The sequence below is a fragment of the Penicillium bovifimosum genome (genome assembly GCF_028826915.1).
Source record: "Penicillium bovifimosum strain IBT 22155 chromosome Unknown utg000002l_segment0_segment0, whole genome shotgun sequence".
NCBI lineage: Eukaryota > Fungi > Ascomycota > Eurotiomycetes > Eurotiales > Aspergillaceae > Penicillium > Penicillium bovifimosum.
In genome coordinates, this window is record NW_026622711.1 from 98,123 (window position 1) to 121,180 (window position 23,058).

At 46.8% G+C, this 23,058-nt stretch overlaps 6 protein-coding genes across 6 annotated transcripts; 5 read left to right on the top strand and 1 right to left on the bottom strand.

The window, feature by feature from the left end:
- Positions 1-3,326: 3,326 nt before the first annotated feature.
- On the top strand, positions 3,327-6,295 carry N7515_001244 (uncharacterized protein; the record flags this gene model as incomplete). The annotated part of the gene is made up of 5 exons (XM_056661988.1): positions 3,327-3,437; positions 3,486-3,595; positions 3,670-4,010; positions 4,065-4,719; positions 4,768-6,295. 5 exons carry the CDS (start codon positions 3,327-3,329, stop codon positions 6,293-6,295), a joined length of 2,745 nt encoding a protein of 914 aa, XP_056524101.1.
- A 1,888-nt stretch (positions 6,296-8,183) lies between these two features.
- N7515_001245 (uncharacterized protein) lies at positions 8,184-9,567 on the top strand (the record flags this gene model as incomplete). The annotated part of the gene is made up of 5 exons (XM_056661989.1): positions 8,184-8,577; positions 8,633-8,727; positions 8,783-9,148; positions 9,211-9,351; positions 9,559-9,567. 5 exons carry the CDS (start codon positions 8,184-8,186, stop codon positions 9,565-9,567), a joined length of 1,005 nt encoding a protein of 334 aa, XP_056524102.1.
- A 116-nt stretch (positions 9,568-9,683) lies between these two features.
- On the bottom strand, positions 9,684-9,992 carry N7515_001246 (uncharacterized protein; the record flags this gene model as incomplete). The annotated part of the gene is made up of 1 exon (XM_056661990.1): positions 9,684-9,992. One exon carries the CDS (start codon positions 9,990-9,992, stop codon positions 9,684-9,686), a length of 309 nt encoding a protein of 102 aa, XP_056524103.1.
- A 2,119-nt stretch (positions 9,993-12,111) lies between these two features.
- N7515_001247 (uncharacterized protein) lies at positions 12,112-12,689 on the top strand (the record flags this gene model as incomplete). The annotated part of the gene is made up of 2 exons (XM_056661991.1): positions 12,112-12,321; positions 12,372-12,689. 2 exons carry the CDS (start codon positions 12,112-12,114, stop codon positions 12,687-12,689), a joined length of 528 nt encoding a protein of 175 aa, XP_056524104.1.
- Positions 12,690-17,012: 4,323 nt separating this feature from the next.
- On the top strand, positions 17,013-17,607 carry N7515_001248 (uncharacterized protein; the record flags this gene model as incomplete). The annotated part of the gene is made up of 2 exons (XM_056661992.1): positions 17,013-17,138; positions 17,200-17,607. 2 exons carry the CDS (start codon positions 17,013-17,015, stop codon positions 17,605-17,607), a joined length of 534 nt encoding a protein of 177 aa, XP_056524105.1.
- Positions 17,608-20,076: 2,469 nt separating this feature from the next.
- Positions 20,077-20,746, top strand: N7515_001249 (uncharacterized protein; the record flags this gene model as incomplete). Its single annotated transcript, XM_056661993.1, has 3 exons — positions 20,077-20,411; positions 20,466-20,483; positions 20,545-20,746. 3 exons carry the CDS (start codon positions 20,077-20,079, stop codon positions 20,744-20,746), a joined length of 555 nt encoding a protein of 184 aa, XP_056524106.1.
- Positions 20,747-23,058: the final 2,312 nt, after the last annotated feature.

The window sequence follows — 23,058 nt, forward strand, 5'->3', positions numbered from 1 at the left end:
TGGGAATTGAAGAAGTAAGTCTAGCTTTTCCCCTAAATTGAGAAAAGCGTCTTTGTTTTCCTTGGGGTGATAAATCCTGTTGAATTCGCGACACTTGGTTGGTGACCATTTTGCAAGCCACTCCTCAGCGGCTTCTCTCTCTCCCCGTTGCTGGTAGTGGCGAGTATTGCGAAAGATCTCTCCGTCTGTAAAGCTCTGGGAGCTTTGATCACACTCGCGCAATCTCCTACGACAGCCATCGTCCAACTTCGCTGTGTCATATAGATCGAAAGCCCACCAGTAATCGCCTGGGTCGAGCCATTGAAGCGCAGCAGCAATCCGGTGTTGCCCCTGGAAACAACATAGCTTCTGATTGTGTGGTAGCTCTAAATCCTTGAAATAACCGACGGGTGAGCCTTCACCAAGTAAGTGGCCTAGGTCCATATAAGACACTTCGCATGGGATCCAGGTAAGAGGGTCTAGTCGGCGACACCCCTCATGCTCGAATCGATGAATAAGACGATCAATTTGCGACTGTCTAAAGGCTCGAGACCCATAAATGTCACTTCCCTCAAATAAAAGTTGATCTAGTTCTCTGACTCTGAAAGAGCCGATGCGGGCAGCGGTCAATTTGCGAGCAGTCTCTAGATCTTTAGTCGCCATGCCGAAACCTCAAGCACTCAATCGAATAGCGCTGTGCGACAACTAAGAACCGGTCATCAACGTATCTGGGGTATCCTACGATATGAGAAATCTCAGTTCGAAATGCAAAAGCCGTGGTTCCCATAGATCAAAGTCGTGGTTTGGGTAATCCCATAAAAACTGGCTATTCATGGGCCGCACAATAATGAACCAATTAGTTGGGTGGTTTACGCGCCCGTAGTGTCTCATGAACCAAAAGAACATCCGATTCTCTTCATCATAGGAAAAACCACGGTTTCCGCGAACTATAATCTTCTCGCGAAGGCCGGGGTCTTCTGATCATCTCTATCATAGGAAAAACCACAGATTTCCTTTTAGTCCAAGCCCCTTCGGGGGAGCCTAGACATCGTTGGACTAGGTAGATCGTAGGAAACACCACGGTTTCCGCGCGCTTTAAGCTCCTACGAACCAAACGATCATCCGACTATCTGTATCATAGGAAAAACCACGGTTTCTGTAAAATCTGGTCTTCTCGTGAACCCGAGGGTCCTTTGATTATCGCTATCACAGGAAAGACCACGGTTTCCACGAGCTCTGATTCTCTTACGAACCGCGAGATCATACGACAATTGCTGTTGTAAGAAATGTCGCGATCCTTTAGTAACTCTCGGCGATTTCCTATGAATCAAGCGCCCGTCAGACTACCGGTATCTTAAGAAACACCACGATTTTCGTCCACTTTGATAATCTCAGGATCCAAAAGATCATAGGATGACATCTATCCTAAGATTTACCACCATTTCCCCAACCTGAATCATTTGCTGAATTAAACAAAAATTGATTTTGTATTTTCGTATCTAAGATATTACTTAGTTTGTTACAACTACCATATAATCGGTTTACAAACAATAGTCTACGATTTTATTTCACGTTGATAATCCCACGAATCAAAAGATCATGGGATAATACTTATCCCAAGATTTACCACGATTTCCGTCCACTGAATGTATATCTCATATACTACTTGATTAGTTAAAAATACTATCTGATCGGTTGTATGCAAGTATTGCACAGTTAAATAAACAGAGTTCTATTTTTTGCATTTGGAAAACATAGAGATGAACACGCTATATGTACCTGTATGTACCAGATTTTAGGCCGCGGATGCGCATTTCCCGATCGGGGTGCCGCCGCTTTATGAGGGGGCTCAGGGTCATGCTCACTGAGTATTTCACAGCACAGGGTGATTAGTCAGTGCCACTCGAGGTATGCTTAGTAATGTCAAAATAATGCTCAGGTTATGCTCAGTGAGCAGTCAGGTTATGCTCGGTGAGCACTCAGGGTCTGCTCGGTGAGCACTCCAGGGTCTGCTCAGTGAGCACTCAGGGTCTGCTCAGTGAGCATTCAGGGTATGCTCAGTGAGCACTCAGGGTCTGCTCAGTGAGCACTCAGGGTATGCTCAGTGAGCACTCAGGGTCTGCTCAGTGAGCACTCAGGGTCTGCTCAGTGAGCCCTCAGGGTATGCTCAGTGAGCACTCAGGGTCTGCTCAGTGAGCACTCAGGGTATGCTCAGTGAGCACTCAGGGTCTGCTCAGTGAGCACTCAGGGTATGCTCAGTGAGCACGACCTGAGTGCACACTCTCGGCCTGAAAATAAAGGCAGAGATAGAACAAATTAACCACGTGACATGTGGATCATTTATTAGCCATCTATTCTGTGATGCTAGCGCCAGCAACTAAAAATCCACCTAACATTGACCATCCTTTTTCTGTTGATAGCCCCTGCTCCCAGGAAGTTATTCACTCGTATGCCCTCTGAAAGATGATGATGTGTGAAATTACATGGCTTGTGCCTTTCGCCCAATCCCTGCTATGGCTGGGATGGCTTGTATGTCGTACTTAACATCCAGCCGAGCTATAAATACAGCGAAATCCCCATGGGTAGTCAACCACAATTACTTCGCAAGGGCTTGCAGCTCACTACCTCTTTTATTCTCTTCATGATTTGTCCCAGTGTATAAACGTTCCTTTCCAACCCTGGATCATGGGTATAAAGCTCCAGACTTGCGATTTAGCAAGGGAACGGCGCCGCGTGAGACGCAAAGAAACTGGATTCCAACCGGAAGCCCACCGAGAGGATGATGCTACACGTGGTAAGCATAAGCGGACAGATGAGTCCAGAGCCCTTCACCGGCAGTACGTTGAGCTCTGGATCGAGTGAGTGGCCTCGCAACGCTTTTCCCAACTTCCGTGTTGTTGACTTCTTAGGTTTCTGATTGAAAGTGGAAGAGTATCTGAAGGCTATGAGCTGGAAGAGGGATGCCTGGCACCAGAAATCACTCTGATCAAAGAATTTATTCGGTGGTATGCGCATTCTACCAAAGGGCGTCTCGACCCAGAAGGAAGACCCACGGCGGTCACGACTTTGGCATGCGCCGAGAGATTTTTCGGTGGCTTTGAGACAGCTACTGGAAACATGGTTCCTCTAGAGGACCGTGTAGAGACTTATGGGGTTAGTATAGTCCGTTTTGCGAATGCTTTGGATGCTTGCGGCTGACCATTTTACAGTGGATCAAAGCAACTCTGACCAAAGAGAAAGTCATCGTGAACATGGAAAAAGGCAAATTCAATTTCACCAAGACAGACTACCTCCATGCCGTATCTTCACTGTGGACGGTCGATGATCCTGTCTTCATCCACGGAACAATGAAAGTTTTCCTTTTGTTCGCCCTACAGCTTTATCTTTTCACTGGTGCAAGGGTTGGGGCATTCATTCCCATAAATAAACATCGACACCAGAGAGGTCTTCGTTATAAGGTACATCAACCCATGCACATGTTCTTTCAGGCTACTGACACCTAACAGCACATAGACCTAGTTTTATTTCGTTCTGATTCTTCTGACGAGCCATGGAAGATCGGGTGGCGAGTCAATGAACAGTGGCTCAAAAAAAATAGGAACCCGGAGTACACCGTGTAAGTCAATTACCTCGTTCCTAAAATGTGCCAATTCCTCCTTTTCTTTTCGCAAACACTAACTCGCTCGACAGCTTTGGCATAGGCATCCGTGATGACAGCAGGCCTCAATTTGCATCAGGACTGCTTCTTGCCGTCATCGCCATCGACCAAGGCGCAATTTACGGAATCAACACTATAGAAGACTTGGCCCAACAGCAGTTCCCCGAAGGGAAGAATGAAATTCCCCTGCGCTGGAAGGATGACGCGAAGGAAAAGCCTGTATTCAGGAACGTGACTGCGCAAGGTGCTCAGGATCTGGTGTTGACGACAGAAAGGTTCTATTATTTCCTTCGCCAGCTCTTCAGGAAAGCAGGGTATTGGGAAGATCCCACAATACATGATATCCGCCGAGCACTTGGAAAAAAGGTTGATGGTAAGGCCCTTCTGATATCCTACACTTCATCGGACATAAACTTACTCTCCATAGGGCGATACGGCTCAGCATTAGTTTCACAATTATACGGTCATAAAGATGGGAAAACCTACCCAACGAGCTATCTTGCCCATTGCTCGTCCATTAATACTGTCGACTGTGTTCTTGATGAGAAGGGAGACGATCGCCATATCGAATACTGGCAAGGCCATGAGCAATACCGTGAAACCGGTTTGCCTAGTCATCTGCCCGCTGGGATCGAAGAATCTGTCCTGGAGAGCGATGAACTTGCCGAAATAAAAAGCCACATTGGCTTGGCAGATGCAATAGGCGACAAAGACAGGGGAAATTACGAGAGATTACAATACAGGAATACCCATATTCGCCTCCGCCTTTCAGCTCTTACAAACTACCGGACCCAATGGGTTCGAGACAGGAGAGACTGGACGGTTTTGTCAAGAGGGCAGAAATCACCCAATGACCCAGAAAAGAATGCTTGCACACGTGCCCTTGCTCTTATTATGCCCGAAATCGGCCGCCTAGCGGCAATCATGTCGTCCACAGAGCCTATGTCATTTGACGAGAAGCTCCTCTTCATGAAGGACCTACAAAGGCAGTGCTCGCGGGAATACGACATAATATACTTGCCGAATGAAGCACCTATCAATGGCAAATGCCCGATTGAAAGCTGCCAGGAAGACGTTGACTCGTGAGTACCTATTTCCAGGTATTGAAAACTAATCGCTAACTTGTGCAGACTGGCGAAATCCAGCCGGAGTAGACATATCCATGAATGCGTCCGCCGCGATAAAGCTTCCCAGCTTGGAGTGAGGAAGTTCGACATGGAATTCTGCTACGAATGTATGGAATGGTTTCATACAAAGCACCAATGGCGAGAACACTGTGAGAAACACTTGCTATCTTGGGGGAGGCTCCATTGCGAAGTCATCATTTACCGCTATACTGTCATCCGACCGGGTTATTGTCCATGTTGCCTCTTTGATGAGTCTCTTGATGCGGAGAAAAGGCTTCGTTATTGGTGCCATAGCAAGAAACTTCGGGACCATATCAAGGAAACTCATCTGCAGGGGATGAAATGGCCAGCTACAGATCCCTTGTGTGGCTGTCCACGGTCTTTTGACAACGCGCATGATTTCTGCCATCACTTGTATGATGTACATGGCTTGGCAAAGGGTATCTGGCAATCGCGAAATGCGGACAATGAGGACGACGAGGCTACAAAGGTACTCTGCGTACGTGGGGAAACAAGAGCTCTCCCATGGGAGCAGCAACAAGGGAATGAGAAGAGAAGCGAAAGCTGCGCCAAAGAAGCTCGGACTGACGATCATGGCCTGCCATCTACTTCCAAGGTGGAATCGAAATACACTTCAATGGAGCCAAAGAAAAAGCGGAAGAAGGAAACCCGATTTTTCCAATACCAGCCTTCACGCCCTGAATCTCAGCAATACCCCTCGAACCACATTTGTATCACCAAACCGGCTCGGTTCTCGTTTGTCGAGGATCAGCAAAGACGATTTGAGTGCTCTGCTAGTAGTGATAGGGCCAGCGCGAGCAGCAGGAGTAATTCAATTGCATCTTACGTCTCAGATGCCGATTCACGTCTCAGCTCGCAGCCAACGACGCCCGGTCTTGATGTCATTGACCCTAGAATTCTCGTCCCTATCGGCTCCAACATAGAGGATGATTGCCCGGGTTACGACCAGGAGCCTATTCAGCTGAATGCTCATTCTTTGGGTGAACTCGAGACAAAGGAGTTAAATGACACGATAGACCCAAAACCTCCTGTTCCGAGCCCTGCCAAACTATCTCGTGGAGATTGTACCAATGAAGTCAATGACAACATTGGTAGGGCTTTGGAAACATATTGTCCTACCCCCTCCAGCAACACAGCGGTCGCGGTAGATGATAAGTGCGAGGAACGCCCTCATACGCAGGCAGAACCCGACGGTAACCCCTCTTGTGATGATCAAGCTGATGTCAGCAACTTCCGTAGACCGCTCACGAGAGCAAAGGCAAGATCACAGCCGCTTCTGGGTCATCCGGTTGATTTGGGTACTCGCAAGCCTCGGCGGAAGCTTACCACAAAAGAAAAGCGAAAGCTGCTTGAGCTCAAGGGCCAGAACCTGACCTTGAGGCAGATTGGGCCTCTCTTCGCAGACGTAGATACGGCCTTCCTGCGACAGTGCTGGAAGAATATGGAGCTTCCTCGGCGATACACCAGATCACGGGCTAATCGAATGGCCCGTCGTGACTATGCTCGCTAAGACATTTTTTATTGGTCGAGCATTATGCTTTGCATCAACTATAACCTGCTTGTACATAAGTTAAGTTTATTTACATTTCGAGATTAATAGAGACTGAGCTCTTTGCCAAACCAAATCACTGCCTGTAATGCCATAATGTCACCACTCAAGATTCCAACGACAGACACTCGTCGCCGCAGCGAAACAAAATATGAAGCACATCTTTGTAATAATCCCGTGAGGTGGTTTTTGTGGAAACCATTTAGTCGAAAATGAAGCTGTTGTTTGTGCTAGATTTGAAGTTGATCATATTCGCACTGCGTGAGGATGGCGAGTGAACTGCAACGTGTTTTGACGAAAGCCGATTACAGCCGGCTTGTCACACTGCAAAAGGAAGTTACATTACAATTAATATTACATACATAGCTCGCACCGCCACACTCGGACAGGTAACTCAAGAAGTATTGACCGTATGTAATGTAACGTAAATGAATGTTTCTATTTGTATGATACGACACCACGACTATTTTAATTTATCGGTACCACGGAACTACAAGTAAATCGAACTATTATTTTTTTCCCTCTTCATATCAACGCTGATACCAGTGTAGGTATATCTTGGCCTATTTGTAAGCTTCTGGAGTCGCTTTGTTTGCTCCTGTGAGCCATACTATTGTATCCAATTTATGTTCCCAGGAACTTATTCGATCGCCTATAGTATCATTCCTACCACGCAAGGCATTCATGTAACTGGGAGCTAATCAACCGTTCCTGGGAGCAATCACAGCCACGCATTGTACCTTAAACCTGGGAACACTATTCGACGCCATTTGCCTACAGTAACTCGACATCTTACACAGTCCGTGGAACTGGCAAGAACTATTCAAGATTTCAAACTGTCAACATTGTTCAAAGACCTTGTGTCCGGGCAATTAACACCGCTTTTAAAGGGCATAGGATACCTGAAAGAGGCAAATAATTATCGCGAAACGACAGAGTAGGTGATCTCGCCTACGCAATATCCAAACCAGTATAGGCAAAATATGAGACCACCAAACTTTGAGGCTACACATTCATTGAGTTGCTCGAGCTTTAAGCTGTCTAATTCAACCCTGTTTAGCTTAAACTTGAACCTGTTCAAAATTGCCATTCTGTAATATCCCTGAGCAACTATTGAATATTTGATTGCATTGAATTTTCGAGGGCTTGAAGGAGTGCATGGTACCCGATGTATATTCGATGGCTTGTACGGTATACGCCCGATAGAATGAGTTGATTGGAACCTTTATTAGTTTTGTTGAAGAGTCCATATTATTCAGACGCAGTGCGTTACTTTTCCGAATCTGCCAACTACCATACAAATATCGGCGTAATTCAACAGACGGTGAATACGCTCTATTCGAAAGCACGAAAGGATAGGATATTGAATGAGTGACAGCCTGCATCGCAAATGAGTAATATTGAAGGCGTCTAAGAAGTGCTAATAAAACCTTAGGAGGATGTGCTATATGTACACGCTTAGCCGTAGCTACGAGGCAGATACACTTAGTATGAGGATCTTTTGGAGCTTGTGATTTCTGAGCATCTTTCCTTGTGTGATGCTCAGCTTATGGATCCGTATTTTTCGCCATCTTTGCAGGTGCCATCTCACCCGATCTGGTTGGCCCTTTTCATCGCCATAGACGACCTGCCATATGCAGTCTACCATGTGAAATTGCTGCGTCTCTTGGAAGGGCACACGCTGGAAGTCGTCTAGGCGTTTGGCTGACTGATAAGCAAAGCAGCAAGCCAGGCTGCCATTCGAGAAAGGCTGGTAGTGAAAGCCGTTCTGGGCCAGTTGAAGCGGGGCGCCAGTTGGTTGAAAGTCGCGCACACGACCTCTGTCGTCTTTTGCCTCGCGGGACCCACAATGCCACGAAGCTTTTCGAAAGCCCTACGTCCTAAAATTGCCATAGTTATCCTTTTTATAATAGTTGAGTCTCTGCTCATTCTAACAGACAAGCCTACAGCGGTGTACTTTCCAGGTCACTATAGTGGTCAAGCAGACGTTACCGCAGTGAATTGGTCTCGCTTTGCCTACACACAATATGTCACCAACACAGCCTACCTCTGCAACTCAGTCATGCTGTTTGAAACGCTACATCGATTGAACAGCAAGCCTGACCGAGTCATGATGTACCCCTCGGAATTTTCTCTAGATGAGAACAGCGCTGAGCCGGAGAGTCGACTACTGCGAAAGGCGCGAGATGAATATAATGTGAAACTGGTACCTATCAAGGTTCGGAGTCGACCCAATGGGGATGGTACATACCACGCAGTTCTTTCGATAGTATTTTGAGAATACTAACCGCGTTATAGACACATGGGCGGAGAGTTTTACTAAACTCCTCGCCTTCAACCAGACTCAATATCATCGAGTGCTCAGTTTAGACTCGGACTCGACTATACTGCAGGTGTGTTCCATGAACCCGTGTGGCTTTCAATTGCTTCTTACTAAAACGTCTTTAGAGCCTGGATGAATTGTTCTTCATGCCGCCATGCCCGTTGGGATTACCTCGAGCCTACTGGCTTGACCCTGATGAACGCGTGCAAAGCTCCCAGTTATTACTAATTCGACCTTCCCATTTTGAGTTCGGTCGCATAACAACTGCTATTAACAATGCAAGTCGTACCGAATATGACATGGAAATCGTGAACACCCTCTATAAGGACAGTGCACTCATTATCCCTCATCGTCCATGGACGATTCTGACAGGGGAGTTCCGTGGTGAGATTCACACTAAATATTTGGGCAATGACCAAGAAGTCTGGAATCCAGATGAAGTCCTCGGCGAGGCTAAATTTCTACATTTTTCTGACTGGCCCGTCCCTAAGGTGCGCTATTGAAGACCTTGCTCAGAACTTCTTTGGATACTGTATTTGACCATCTTGCTTAGCCCTGGATCAAAGCTCCTCAAGAAATCATAGAGCAAGAACAGCCTCGCTGTCGATTCAATGCGACAAGTGGGCATAAAGACGACTGTCGCGATCGCGATTATTGGTTGGGCTTTTATGCCGATTTCGCTAAACGACGAGCAGTATGTGCCCTCTCTCCCTTATATTGCGAACACATTTTGACAAATAAAGGATGTTTGTGGCGAAGATGCATAACCCGACAAATGAGTCATACCAACCATAGAGGTGCCTCGGTACATGAACCATTGCGACCCCTTGTTCAACACTAAACCGTCGGGGCTCAAGAGCGTTTGCGAGTATGTTTTTGACTTAAATATAGCAATCTTCAGGCAGAATAATGAACAATCCAATATTTGCGTCACATCGGTGCCTTAATTCTCACTGTGGTGCCTCTTTCTGTTCCCCTACGCCCCTAAGGCCGTCTTATTGATACAAGGTACGGTGCTAACGGTGCCTAGCTCAAGTCAATGGCACCATCTAGATGCCCATTTTCGCATTGTTTCTCACTCTCGCTGCTCCCGTGGACAGCATGTTCATCATGAGACTCGGGTTGCTTGAGAAGAAGGTTGAATATTGCTTCAAATGAATTGCAGTCTTGATCGTTCAAGCGTCCCTGCTGTTTCAACAGGTACTCTATCACAGTTCCGAGCTTCCGATTTGCTTCATAGAGAAGTTCGGCCACCCCCACGGTCTCTTCCAGATCGGTCCTCGTCTCCTCCAGGGACTGCTTTGTTCTGGCGAGCTCCTCCTCGTATTTTTGCATTCCCCCGGGTGATCTATTTGACCACTGCAACAAGAAGTGAGATATGGTGAAGGCAACCCAACTTGTCGACCCAGTAACTCTCCGCTCAAATCCTAAACAACCTTTCCGCCGTTCAAACTCCTATTTGAGAATTTATTCCAATCAGAGAACAAAGGGATAAGCGAGTTGGCTAGGGTCTGTCGACTTCAGCGATTGCTGCTGATGTGAAGTGAGAGTAGAGATTTATAATAATAAACAGGTAATTAAGTGATGGCAGGGAGAGTGGAATGTAAATCCGATGAAATGAACAAACAATCTGCTCAGCCGAGGTTTAAGTTTAAAGTAAACAGTTGTCTGTAGTTACTCGTTTTGCACACCATCACAATTCTCTGATGTCTTAGTATGACCAAACAAATCAAATTGTGAGGTCAGACCGGTTGAATTACTGTAAAAAATAATTGTTTGCATAGGAATTGGTTGACCGGGAAAACTGCCCTATCAAATCACCACTCCCCTCAATCGCCTATCCAATCGGGCTAAAACCGATTGAATTACCAGCCCCCAACATCCTCTGTCAGCAAATCTTATTTTTCCTCCAGCCATAATGAAATGTTACTCTTGACCAAGGATAGCCACTTCCCAGTGTGTATTTGTTTAACCCATGGCATGTTCGCGTTCCCACTCGTCGCAGTCGGAGGAAGCAATTGAAGCACCTCCATGCTGTCCAGTAAGAGTTTACTGTATCAATCACTAACAGCCAGCAAAAATATTGAGAAAGGATGAGATCGAACAAGAACACATTTAAATTAAAGATGCGGATGGCGCCGTTTACTTGAATTGACCCTATCAAGTGGATCATTTGACTCCCAGGAACGAGGTTTGAGCAAAGCTCCCTGTCATTAGTGATCTTACCCTTAGATTTGCGTTTCAATGATTGATAACGAGCCAATTACTGTTGGATATGCTGTTCCCAGGAGCGTCAACTTCACGGCTATCGACACTTCCTGGGACTTCTGCGTTCTAGCCCAGCTCGACAAATAATTCGCGATCGCAGGGTCATAGTACAGTATACACCTCTGCACATGCTGAACAAGCAAATTAATGCAAGTCATTTGCGAGTATAAATTGCGTATTCGGCAACTGATCATCTTGTGTTCTAGCCGCGTGTTTCGTCCACTTTGTTTCGGTAATAGTATTGGCGCAATCATTCACGCCAGTGTGGAGAAGCGGAAATCATTAGGGATACAGTGGCATTCATGGGGCTTGAGATCGTATTACGATCACCCATCACATCCATGAGGCCTTGCTCCGTAATATTCAACGTAGATTCCTAGAAACATTACCCTATGTTTGTGTTCGTTGCCATTAGGCTTCGTGTCTGGGCGATATGCAAGTTCCCAAACACCCATTATCTTCGTAAGATTACAGAGACCTATGACTTCCCTCAGAGGAATTACTAAAGACACATACTCAGCAAGCACTGATGGAGGCTATTCGGATGCTGGTACGGTCCTGCGAAGCTACTTTAGCACATGCGCAGCGGGTCCAGACCTTGGTTGAAAGCAAACATACTCCGAGTGGCCAGGGCATTGTGAAACTGAGTTCCCTGAGAAGAAGAGCTACCTCTCTTGCAGGTAATATAGATACGTTCACCAATGCAACCGAACGCAATATCATAGCTTACATCACACCCTACATCAAATGGCGTTCCAGCGCCATGCTTTCGATGTGCATCGTGTGCGCAGTCGCAAGCGTTGCCCGAATCCAGTGCAGGAACTTCAGAGACAAGAACAAGAAGGCCGTGATGTTCTGAATGGCAGTCAAGCCGGCCGAGGGGGGGGGAGAGGGGGGTCTGGATAAATATAGGCATACACTCTCTGCTTGTCAGGGCAGCGCATGCAACGCTATAGCCTAGTTTCATCGCCATCACGGCCTGTCATCTGATCGTGCAATGTATCTTAGGATATTACGATCGCACGAAATCCAATTATTTCCGGGCGCTGAGTCCTTCACTCTTGGTTCTCAGGTATATAAAGGGCCGCCTTCCCCCAGCTGGTTGCATGCACTGATATTCTCTTTTCCTCGTCCCAGGCCAGCTTCTATTGGCTTTCCTCCTCTGAACGTGACGACTGAGATCAAGATGGCAAGCCCATCCGACACTATTATTATAACCGATGACGAGGAATTGCCAAGCCTCGAGCCAGATAGTCCAAGACCTCGGAGGGCCCCTCGGTGTGATTACAGTTACCGGGAGTTCGAGAACATGATCGTTGAAGCAGTCGGTGATGAGACGGAAACGACACCATCACGCAAACGCAAAAGAATTGAAACGAATGAGCCGTCTGCATTGGTACCAGCTCCTCACAAGGCCGCCTTCTTCTTTAACTAACAACGGACCAGGACAACGCCTTTGGGGAGCTCCGGAAGGCAGTCAGCCATAAAATGCAACGGCTACAAGAGAAAAATCGCAAGCTTCGAGATGAACTTTGCCAGGAGAGGCAGAGGCACCAAAAGACGGAAGAGGAACTTTCCCAACAAAGAGAAAAGCGTATTTTAGAGTGCAAGATCTGCTATATGCAGCCAGATCGCTGGATGTTCGTTCTATGTGGACACATGGTCTGCAGGTCATGCGCAAGAAGTCTTGCAACAACGGAGAAGTGTCCTATCTGCCGAGCACCAATCACGGGATATATCGGATGCTACCCTTTTGCAGGATAAAGCATGTATATAGTGTTGCAGGCCTAGTTCAATGACCCGAGTTTACCCTTGCCGGAGCCTTGCGCCCCTGGGGCAGATAAAGGCCCTGTACAGCCGATATTGACAAAGCTTTCAGACATGGCACTTTATCCATCCCAGGTGTTGGGGATTTCGTATAAATAGACAGGGACAGCATCACAATTTCCGCGCATAAGCTCTAGAAACCTTTCTACTAGTAGAGCAAGGTAAAAGGGACCCCGAACTCTATGCTAAGACTTGCGCTGACTTAAGTTCTTCTATCATAGGTTCACGCAAGCAATTGCTGGCTCGTTAATCACTGCACCAATATCTAGCAGGTGTGCAATACCATCAGTTCATAATAGCCGGCACCAAACTAATAGTATAGTGCGAATAAAACAGTCGCCGATCATGTGTTACCTTATCACCTACAAATATGCATGTCGCCACGAGGAAACGACCAAGTTACGATGCCCCCAATTAGTCTACAACAACGAATGCAAAATGGGACTCAAATCCAGAACCAACGAGTTCACTTACAATTGCCCAAAATGTGATACCACCATGGAACAGTATTGTGGTAAGCTGACTCCCACTGTCACATGATGCTGTCCTTTTTCCCACCACATCATAGCTCCGCACTTTCTTCCTTCTACAGCTCTCATAGCTCAGTACAATCTACATTTGTACAACACCTTCATGATCTCGTTTAGATTGTAATTCATCGCATGTGTTTTTGATGAATGCCCGTTTTCTTTGACATGCTTCATCATGTCTATCGGCATGTCTAATGAACTCGCTCACGAGCCTGAAAACTTTGAAACAGCACACGCACACTTCCTCGCATGTGACATCTGCATCAATAATTAATAGCAAGCAGGGTATCAGAGAGGATAGCACTTGCGTTGTTGGAAATGCCGTCGGAGTCCCTGCATTTTCGGAAATGGCTTCGCACGTCTACAGGATGGACAGAAATGCCGCTTGGGAGTTCCAGTCTTCCTTATCGCGCTTATAAGGCGCGCAAAGATCGCCATGATGGCAGTATAATCTCTAATTCTATCCTGCAAATGGGAAGCAGTCACAACCAGATCGTCTGCGGAAGGGTCTGGATGGTCTTGCATCAACGAAAATGACGTCCTTTTGCAAAGTGCTTCCAAGTCTTCCGCAGCGACTTTACAGAAGCGCAAACTCTGTGAAACATGCTGGCTGTCTATCAGGCCTACGCAACTAGATCCTCGTGATAAGTCGGCGTCAACGCCGGCCATTATGAAGCCGAGGATCTCGACTTCTCTTAGATGCGATCTAATATTATCCGATGCATCGAACCCCAGTAGCCAGTAAGTGTCTGAACAGACTTGCCGACTTGGACTGCAAGGGTCGCAAATGTAATGGTGCTAGACAATGGCGCCAATGTCGATGAGTGAAAGGTTGATATCGAGAGTGGAAATGAGAGCGAGCTGTCCGCTGTTCTTGGTTTGCGCTGGCTGGTGGGGAATCGTCTTGAAGGAAGAGAAAAGATTTGGCCCAGCTAGAAAGCAGTCTTCGTACCAAGGAACTTGGAAGGCAACCCATGATGGTTCCAAAACCCGATGGCTTCAGCGGATGTGGAACGCCGGCAGACAAACACTTAGTCTCCTGGGAACAAAACTAGAACTCAAGCCTGGAGTATGGTAAGAGCATATCTAACTCCTAATAAGTACAATCAACGAAACTCCCAGGAACCAATATGGGTACGTAGCGTCCCGGGAACATTAGGGTTCTTACAAGAAAAGGTGTCACGATGAATATAGTCGATGGGATAGCCCGAGAAGCGGGCTCGAACGTTTCATTGATGGTCCCTGCCGCTATGGCCAATGGAGGTGCGAAACAAAGGCCAGCGAGAAACCGCAAGACACAGACCGCTGTAAATGTGTGGCTTAGTCCAACACCTAATGTAAATATACTTCCAAGCAACACAGAGCCGATGTAAACAGGATATCTTCCAATTGTCTCAGACAGCGGTCCTCCCACTACTGGACCCAGCGCTAGAGCGAACACGTAAAGCGACATGGGAAGAATTGCGACTGTGCTGCTGACCCCAAACTCGTCCATGAACTGCGGATGAGCTGGCGACAAGATAGACACGCCAAGTGACCTAATTTTTGTTAGTTTGATTGAACAATATATCAAAGCAGAAAGTTTGGCCCACGTTGTGAATGCTGCTGATGCAATCATTAGCACCTGTTGAACCTTCCACTTTGTCGGCCAGTTGTAGGGATTCTTTGGATCGGCATCCCATTTCCAATTATCTTGATCATCTGGCGCGTCTTTATCGCCGAGTGCAGCTTCGAGCTTAGGGGTTGCAGATCTCGATGGGTCTCCCACTCCCCCTTTATTGTCATTATGCTGTTGAACAGTGACGCGAGCCATGAGATATTGCAAATATTGAATAGCAGGTGTTTGTAGTTTCAAGAAAGTAGAAACGATGAATGTGAATTTGGTGGCTGCTCAATGACATCCGGGGTGGATCGATTATATAGACAAAAGATACATTGAGATCCATCTAAATGAGAGAGCTAGCGGATAACCCAAAGGGCCAGGCAACCAGCTGGGAATGCAGACGAGCGGTAGAAGTTGTATTACCCAGATAGAGCGGGGCATAAGGTCTATTTGGGGGACTGGGTAGCGGCATTACCCAATCAGAAACGCCGGTCACCCGGTTGGATTCCGGATATTTGCACAGGCCTGGGACGCAACGTTCAAAAGCTTGGAGCTCATCAAAAGTATATATTTTTCAACCTGATTGCACTGTTACCATGAGATTTCAGCCTGGTTATAGGGTCTTTCCGGTGCCAAAATCACTTACGCAAGCAGACGTAATACGAAGAGGAAAGAGGGCAATTATGCACATAATAAGCAATGCTATCGTGATACTCAGCGAAAGGTATTCTGTTAGTAGGAAGTGGCAGGCAGGAAATATGATATTTGAACGGACCAGTGTTTTCTGGAGAAACACTGAATTTATTTGAAGCTTCAAGAAAGTGTTCCCAAAATCGCGGTTGCTAAGGTTTCATCACTGATCTAACAGGCCCAAAAGGCGCAATGTTTGGCCAGTGGCCAAACACGCAAGCTACTTTACATGCTTGGACCTCCGATAAAGCGTAAACTGGTATCTAGGAACCATCTGTCTAGAAATCTGACGTATCCCAGGTTAATCAAACGAAACGTTATTCTTATTGTCTCCGGGCGAAGAACGATCGCTTTGTTCCCCTTACCATCTCAACGAGACCTCCCGATGATAGGTACAACCTTGGAGTCTCCCGCGAACCCCATAATTATATGGTGCTCCTGCGTAGGTTCCACTTTGCTATTTGGATATAATCACTATCCTGCAAGGAGGATAAGTCTCCGATGTGTTGTTAGCGCCAGAGTTACAGCGTTTATTTCAAGACCTACCTTTGGTTGTCAGCCAGTACCTCCACCCACAAAGAGCGTTTCCTTTGGTCAGACAGCCAGTTTTGGACATCCCCCGCCCGTCATTGTTTTGCTCCTCATAAGTCGTGGGACATAGGTTCAATTTATGGCGTACAGGCTTCATCTCAGACTAACTAGTTGCCCCTCTCATCCGGTCTTGTAGCATAGACCGCGGGACCCCAAAAGAGCGAGCAGCAGCAGCAACGGAGGTGGTCCGGCCATTTTTTATACCCTTGATTGCTAGCAGGATTCTGCCTTCTTGTTCAACTACTTTCTGAGCTTTTTTACCATGGATTGGAGGCATAGTAAGCGTTGTTAAAATAGGAGGTTTGGTGAGGAGTAGAAATTTTGAAGTTCCTGCCGGAATGATCGAGTTGCCGGAATAATCAGGATCCATGTTAGTTAAAACGTGTGGTGCCTATAGTCAGTTATCAATTCCCGCTTCTGGAGCCTCACTTACCAAAACCCCCAAAAAGGAACCTACAATTGAAATCAACCCCGTCAAAAACTGGGCTCACACTTTATCCATAATACCTCTCGACACGATGATCCGAACGAGGCCATTGAACTTCATGTAGCAAGTAGTAATTAGTTTGCCCGCATACCTTTGTCGTTGAAGCGTCAACCCCTTTAATAAATAATTAATGGTACATGTTGAACGTGTGAATCACGGCGGACAATACGACGGGGTCTCCCTCACTATTTGGATGGGTTCAATGTATCAACCAAAAGTACGTAGCACCAGACATACCTCAGAAACATGTTACGTCGCGACTGGTTCTATTGCTCTTCAAAACTTGGCTCGATCACTTGGTATAAAGACTTTTCCATGCCAGAGCCCTGGACCTTACTACTGATCTGCAAACTCTCACAATGGATGGTCTTCACAATGAGCATGAAGCGAAAGTTGAGCAAGACCAAGGTACAGGAAGCGCTCCGCCGGGATACATAAATGAGCTCCCAGTATGTACAGAGATGCCGGATCTGGGTCAGCAGCCGGTAAGCGACAATTGCATCCAGGATGTAGCTGCATACTGACTTTTGCAACTCGCTCCCACAGGTACAGTTGCCCCCGAATGAGGCACAACACGCCTTGGTCGCTGAACCATTCCAACCGCTGATCGAAGAGTTGAAGCGGCTGGTACAGGACGACCCACAATTCGCGCACCAGGTTGCACAGATAGTGAGGCTTTACCGACGGCTCTATGAGTGTTATATTGCAAGGAAGTCTGAGACCCAACGTCTTGAGCAGGCGAATGGGGAGCTCCGCACGGCAAATCTCCAATTACGCCAAGAGAGTGAATACCTGAAGGGTCGATACGCCGAACAGGGAGACGAACTGGCTTATTTTGGACAAGCCTCTGACAAACTCAGCACGGGTATCGGGAGGCTCTTAGCAAACTCTGGGGGCTGCTGTTCAGAACCGATGTATGAGGCAGCTAGCAAAATGAATGAGGAGGCTCCTTGAACTGCCATCTTTACGCTTTTCCATTGAATTGAATACATGATGATTACGATATCAGGGTACAGCTGTCTACGAGATGATATGCTGTCCATAATTAGAAGCCACAAACTGCCCTAATATCGACAGTACACAAACCGGCAGGTCGACACGTTGTTGCGGAGAAATGCGAAAGTATCATGCGCCATTCTGATAGACCGACGGGCTGTGAAGCTGCGTGCAGTGAATACGGTCCATCAGGATGGCAATATATCCGCCAAACCTTTCGCCATCGTGGTAGCACATTTGCTGGGAAGGAGGCAGGCGCAGCAGTTATTCTGCCTCCCACATCAGATAATGAACCAACCCACTCATTTATTCCTATTATGCACTCTATTGTCACTGGGGTCCACGGCCGACCTTATGAGTGACGTAGTGGTTGCTTGATTGGGGTCTACTGGCCAAAGACCCTTATCTGGGTAGACGGAATATTTCACCAAAGGCACAAAGAGCGGACACGACCTGACAGAAAATTGAAGACGGCAGATGATCCATACGTATAATAATACCCCTCATGCATTGAAATGAGCACATTCGGGAAGTAGCTCGATTGATTCGGTTCCACCGGAGTGTTGAACACCTAGATCATAATGGCGCTGTCTACCGTGAAGCTTATAGAGCGCCACAGCTGTTCAGCGTTGGGCCCACTTCATGCTCTAGTTGCCTCCAGTAATCGGAGACACCTTTTCGTGGTGCTGGAGATCAATCATCGAATGCGCAACCGTTCGGTAAAGCCAAGATCTGTTCAAGTCTATGCCTTCTACTTAGATTTGTGTTGCCCATAATCTAGCTGTTCAGTGTGTTCGTGCTGAGAAGACATTTATTCTCAGATGATTTTTTCTTTGAGTATAAACACTGACTATGATTTGTACTGTAATAGCAGCGTCTTACTACTGTTCATCACTGAAACATCTTCACCCATCATATTACATACCGTGCGTTCCGCGCAAGTGTTGACCTTCAAGAGTGAGTGACGGCCGTTCTATAGTGTTGAGTTGTGGCAGTGACCAGGACGACTAAATTACACCACTGCAACGTTGAAATTGCTTGGTCCGAAATGATAAACAATACTCTTGCTGACCGTACCTCAGGCTAGGAAAAGATTAGAGAGTAAATGACCAGAAAGTGAGAAACCGAAAAAAAGCGGGCAATGCGTGTATAACAATCATATGTGCATATTCTAATGTCCGCCACTAGTATTACGACCGTATCACTTGAGTCCGCCGTCGATCCCAATGGATGCCGTGGTGATTGCTTGATTGTGTCCAATAGACACTCGAACCCGAGAAAATGATGGGGATCTATCTGCATACTGTATCTTCCTCAGACTCAGTCCAAGGAAGGTATATCTCTTTCGGCATCGTTGGAGATGAGGTATGTGCAAGAGCAAAAGAACAAATGTCAACTAGGAAATGACGCCATGAAAAGAAAGACTGGAAGAGATGGCTGAGAAACAGCGAGAATATAACTGATGCATACTCAACTCACCATTCCTACTTTGAACAGGTCGTCATTTGGGGGGTACGCGGTCATAGCAGAACTCAAAGCAGGCAAAAAATGAGGTTTAATAATTGATCATTCAGTATAGCCGGGCAAATTGTATCGGTGCTTCGATGCAGGCTATAAAAAAAATGTATAAAAAGAATGTATAAAAAGAATGTATAAAATATAAAATATAAAATATAAGAAAGAAAAAAAAGCTCTCTTTCTATTTAGGCTCAACTCGTATGATCATGGTATAGTAGGAAAGGGGAAAATGGCTTGATGCCCACTTGGACCTCGATTTTCTCAAGTGGAGTCGGTTTAATGAGGTTGAGAGGATCTGAAAATTTGATCCTTGGGATGTCATACGGTTACACAGATAAACGACGGTAAACTAGTTAGTTTCGACCAGGCAATGACCATGGGACCTTCAGGCATAGGTTCGGTGAAAATCTCTCGCATTTAACCATCCGAGCTGCATCGAATGAGATTTGCATCATCATTAAAGGAAGGGCAGATGAGCTAGCTGATTACCCGACAATCATTTCTTTGGTATTAGATTTCCTTAGATACGCGCTCCAAAATGTCTTGCGCGATGAAATAAAAGCTTGCGGTCTAGGTCTCCTCCCGGTGACCTTCAAAGTACTATCAAGGCTCTATCCTGGGCCCAACGCATTGGCCGCGGATCTCTAGTATAGGACTAGGTGAGCCATTTTCGTCTAGCTAAATATCTGCGTTCGTAGCGTATACTTCTGAAAAGAATTCTCGGCGTACTTATCGAGCAGAGTATACGGGCCCAGTTCTTGGATTCGTCCGAGCGCTTTGCCGAGTTGTCTGTCTGGACTATAAATCAAGCACGTCTTCTAGCATTGGAGAAAGACTTAGCTGTGCTTCCTCATTCACCACTCCATCAATCCTTTACTCTCTTTTCCAACAAGTCCAAGATCCTCGGTCATGGGTATCCTCCATTATCCCGTTTCCGGAGAGAACCATGGTCCGTTCTCCAGCCGACTTCGCGATGCCCTTGCTTCCAAAGCCAAGCCTTTCGACCTCTGGAGCGTCCCTGAATCGGCTTCAGGGCCCCAAGAAGAAGACTGCCCTTATGACATGGAGTCGCAGTCCTCTGCGGAACAAACTCCTATGACAATGTATAAAGCCATGGAGAATGAAGCAGATGCTGATTGGGCGGTAGAGACCCAAACTGTGCCAGATCACGTACCGGAAGCGGTGCATCATGGAGAGACTGGTAGTCCTGTATCAATGGACAAGTTTCTGAGGTGTCTCGAAGAGTAAGGCTACTTGCTTCTTCATTGCATTTACCAGTGACGCTAATTTCTTTCTAGCTTGAACGCCCGACTCCAGTAGGTGAATTTCTCTCGGCGATACTTGCACCAAGCCCACCTTATGCTGATGGAAACATAGGTCCATAGAAGAACAGCTCGAAAAACAAAACGTCTGGAACGACGAAATGGACCGAGGCGTGAAAAGGATGCAGGGCGGGTACCAAGATATCTCGGCGCTCATTGAGGAAGTGGCTACACTGAAAGAACAACTCAACGCTCGTCGCAGGGGTAGCCCAGGCAGTGGGCGAAAGCCAGGACGCCCTAGGCGTGTTGCGCAGTGAAGGCAGAGAGCGAGGACTCAGTGGTGGACCAACTCGGACGATCTACATGTCGAAAGGTTGGTGCTTCAGAAGGAGGACGAGATACCCAGGGCTAGCAACAATATAGTAGGGCACATACCGCCACATACCTTGGCACTTTCATTTAACAAGTGGAATGAGAACTATATGATTTGTCAGTGTCCGTGCGAATCGAGCTCGGAATGACCGAGAACCATGACAGGACAGAGGTGTGTACCGGGAACACCGTACCTGTAACCTTATGTCGGTTCTCATACTAAGCACTCTTGTTCTGGGCTATGACTGATATCGCTATACAGAAAATAGTAATGTGGATAATGTTGAATCGTTCCCCACAAAAGCTCCATCAAATGAGAAAATCTGCGCCAACCGTACTCCAGCATGTGGGGTTAACATAACATAGCTCATGGCAGCGTGATTCCCTTTTGCCTAAGGCATGACATGATCGCGCTTCAGATGCAGTGATCGGCGCCCATTCTGTGGACCCCATACCATTCTGGCTCACCCCTGTCGCCGAAGATGCAGAGGGGAACGAACTGGAACAAAAGTACTCACCTGAATGAATCCATCTACGAGGGAAAATCTAGCAAAGGCGGTTAGTTTCGTTCTCTGCACACAGTATGAGGACGCGGCAGGGGCCGGGTAGTCGGCACAACGGAGAGATCGATCGGCCACGAACTTCTATCCCCCTTGTCCTGTTTCCCCACTTCCTTACTACTTCACGAACATAGAAACGCCCACTCTCCGACCTCAACCCCTGAAATACGGGGCGTGTCCTCGTGACTAGGTCCAAGTTGTTGACCATAACAGGAAAGATGTGCATACTAGCTGAACTGAGATCGGCACTGGACGAGGCAAACCTATCCCGCGCGGGCTCAACCGTTCTCTGGACCCACAGGAAGAGAGTCCAACGTATCTAGCCGAGGCCGTTCAAGATCTCCGGATCCTGAGTCATGCTGTCTCATATGCGGGTCGAGCAAAGAATATCGACATACAGCCGACAATATCATGTTCCTAGACATTACAGTTGCTCCGCGTTAGCTATTAATGATTTGCAACCCGTGTACTACGTTCATTCGTTGACGGAGATTAATGCGTTTGCTAACTGCCATTTCAGATACTAGGCGAGCCTGTGGGGCAAATTGCCGCATCGCATCCGTGCACGGAACGCAGGATGAGACGCGGATGGTGGCACAATGGTGAGATCGACCAAGCACGGGCTTCTTTGACATGGAACATCAGTTGGGCTTAAATTTTTATTTTCTTGTCTACCCCGTTGATGGCCCCTGGAAACTTTGGTCATATGATAGAAGCTGTCGACACCATGAGTAAGAGTTTGGGTAAGAGTCTGAGCTCTATGTTCCGTCGGTAAATTTACACGGGCTCTCTATCACTACCTCGAAAATGTACAACGAAGATAGTAAACGCCCTGTATCTGTATCTCTGTCCCTGAGAAAATAGGGGGCTTCGGGTATCTCCAGCCTCGATAAACTAAGGGGCTGGGCGTTTCATTGAACCAATGAGGGGCAAGATCAATTGTCGTCTAAACTATATTTGAAGGAGAACCGAGTACAGCAAATACTACGATGATCACCATCCAGTCACACACGCCACGGATTTAACGGTCATCGCGGAAATAGAGTTCGGTTCCCCGGAAGCCAACTGTCCCCACAGCTTTGCTATCCTTTTGACCATTCTGGCCTAGGCAAAAGATACGGCGAAATAAATAAAAGAGACCTTTCACATGGCCCACATTAAATTCCCCTCGCCAAAATTGAGGTCGTATTAATCAAATAACCATCCAATATATCCGGGCATATCAAATCAGCAGATTCCGCTTCAGGTTAATTCCTGGCAAGGAGCATCCACCCTAAGAGTGAATCAATGGCACACTTGTTCAAAGTAGGAATGGTGAGTTTAAGTATACATCAGGTTAAATTGATGGCGTCCGTCGTTTATCATCCTACGTCTTCCGGCATTTGCCCTCATTGCTTGATTTCCTTGCTTACCTTGACGCTTGTTAATTTCTGGGCTTTCTGACCACGGATTGGTGGAAAATAGGAGGTTTGGTGAGGAGAAGAAAATTGAGGTGCGTGTCGATGACCGGGTTGCCGGAATAACCAGGATCCACATTACCGGGTGCTTATCTATTATCCAATTAACGACCCCTAACTACTGTAGTAATTCTGACTGATAAACAGGGGTGGTCATCACTTTCATGCCGGATCATTCGAAGAAAAGAAACAGTAAACCCTTTGCGAGTACCTATAATAAACGTCAACACCGATTCAAGG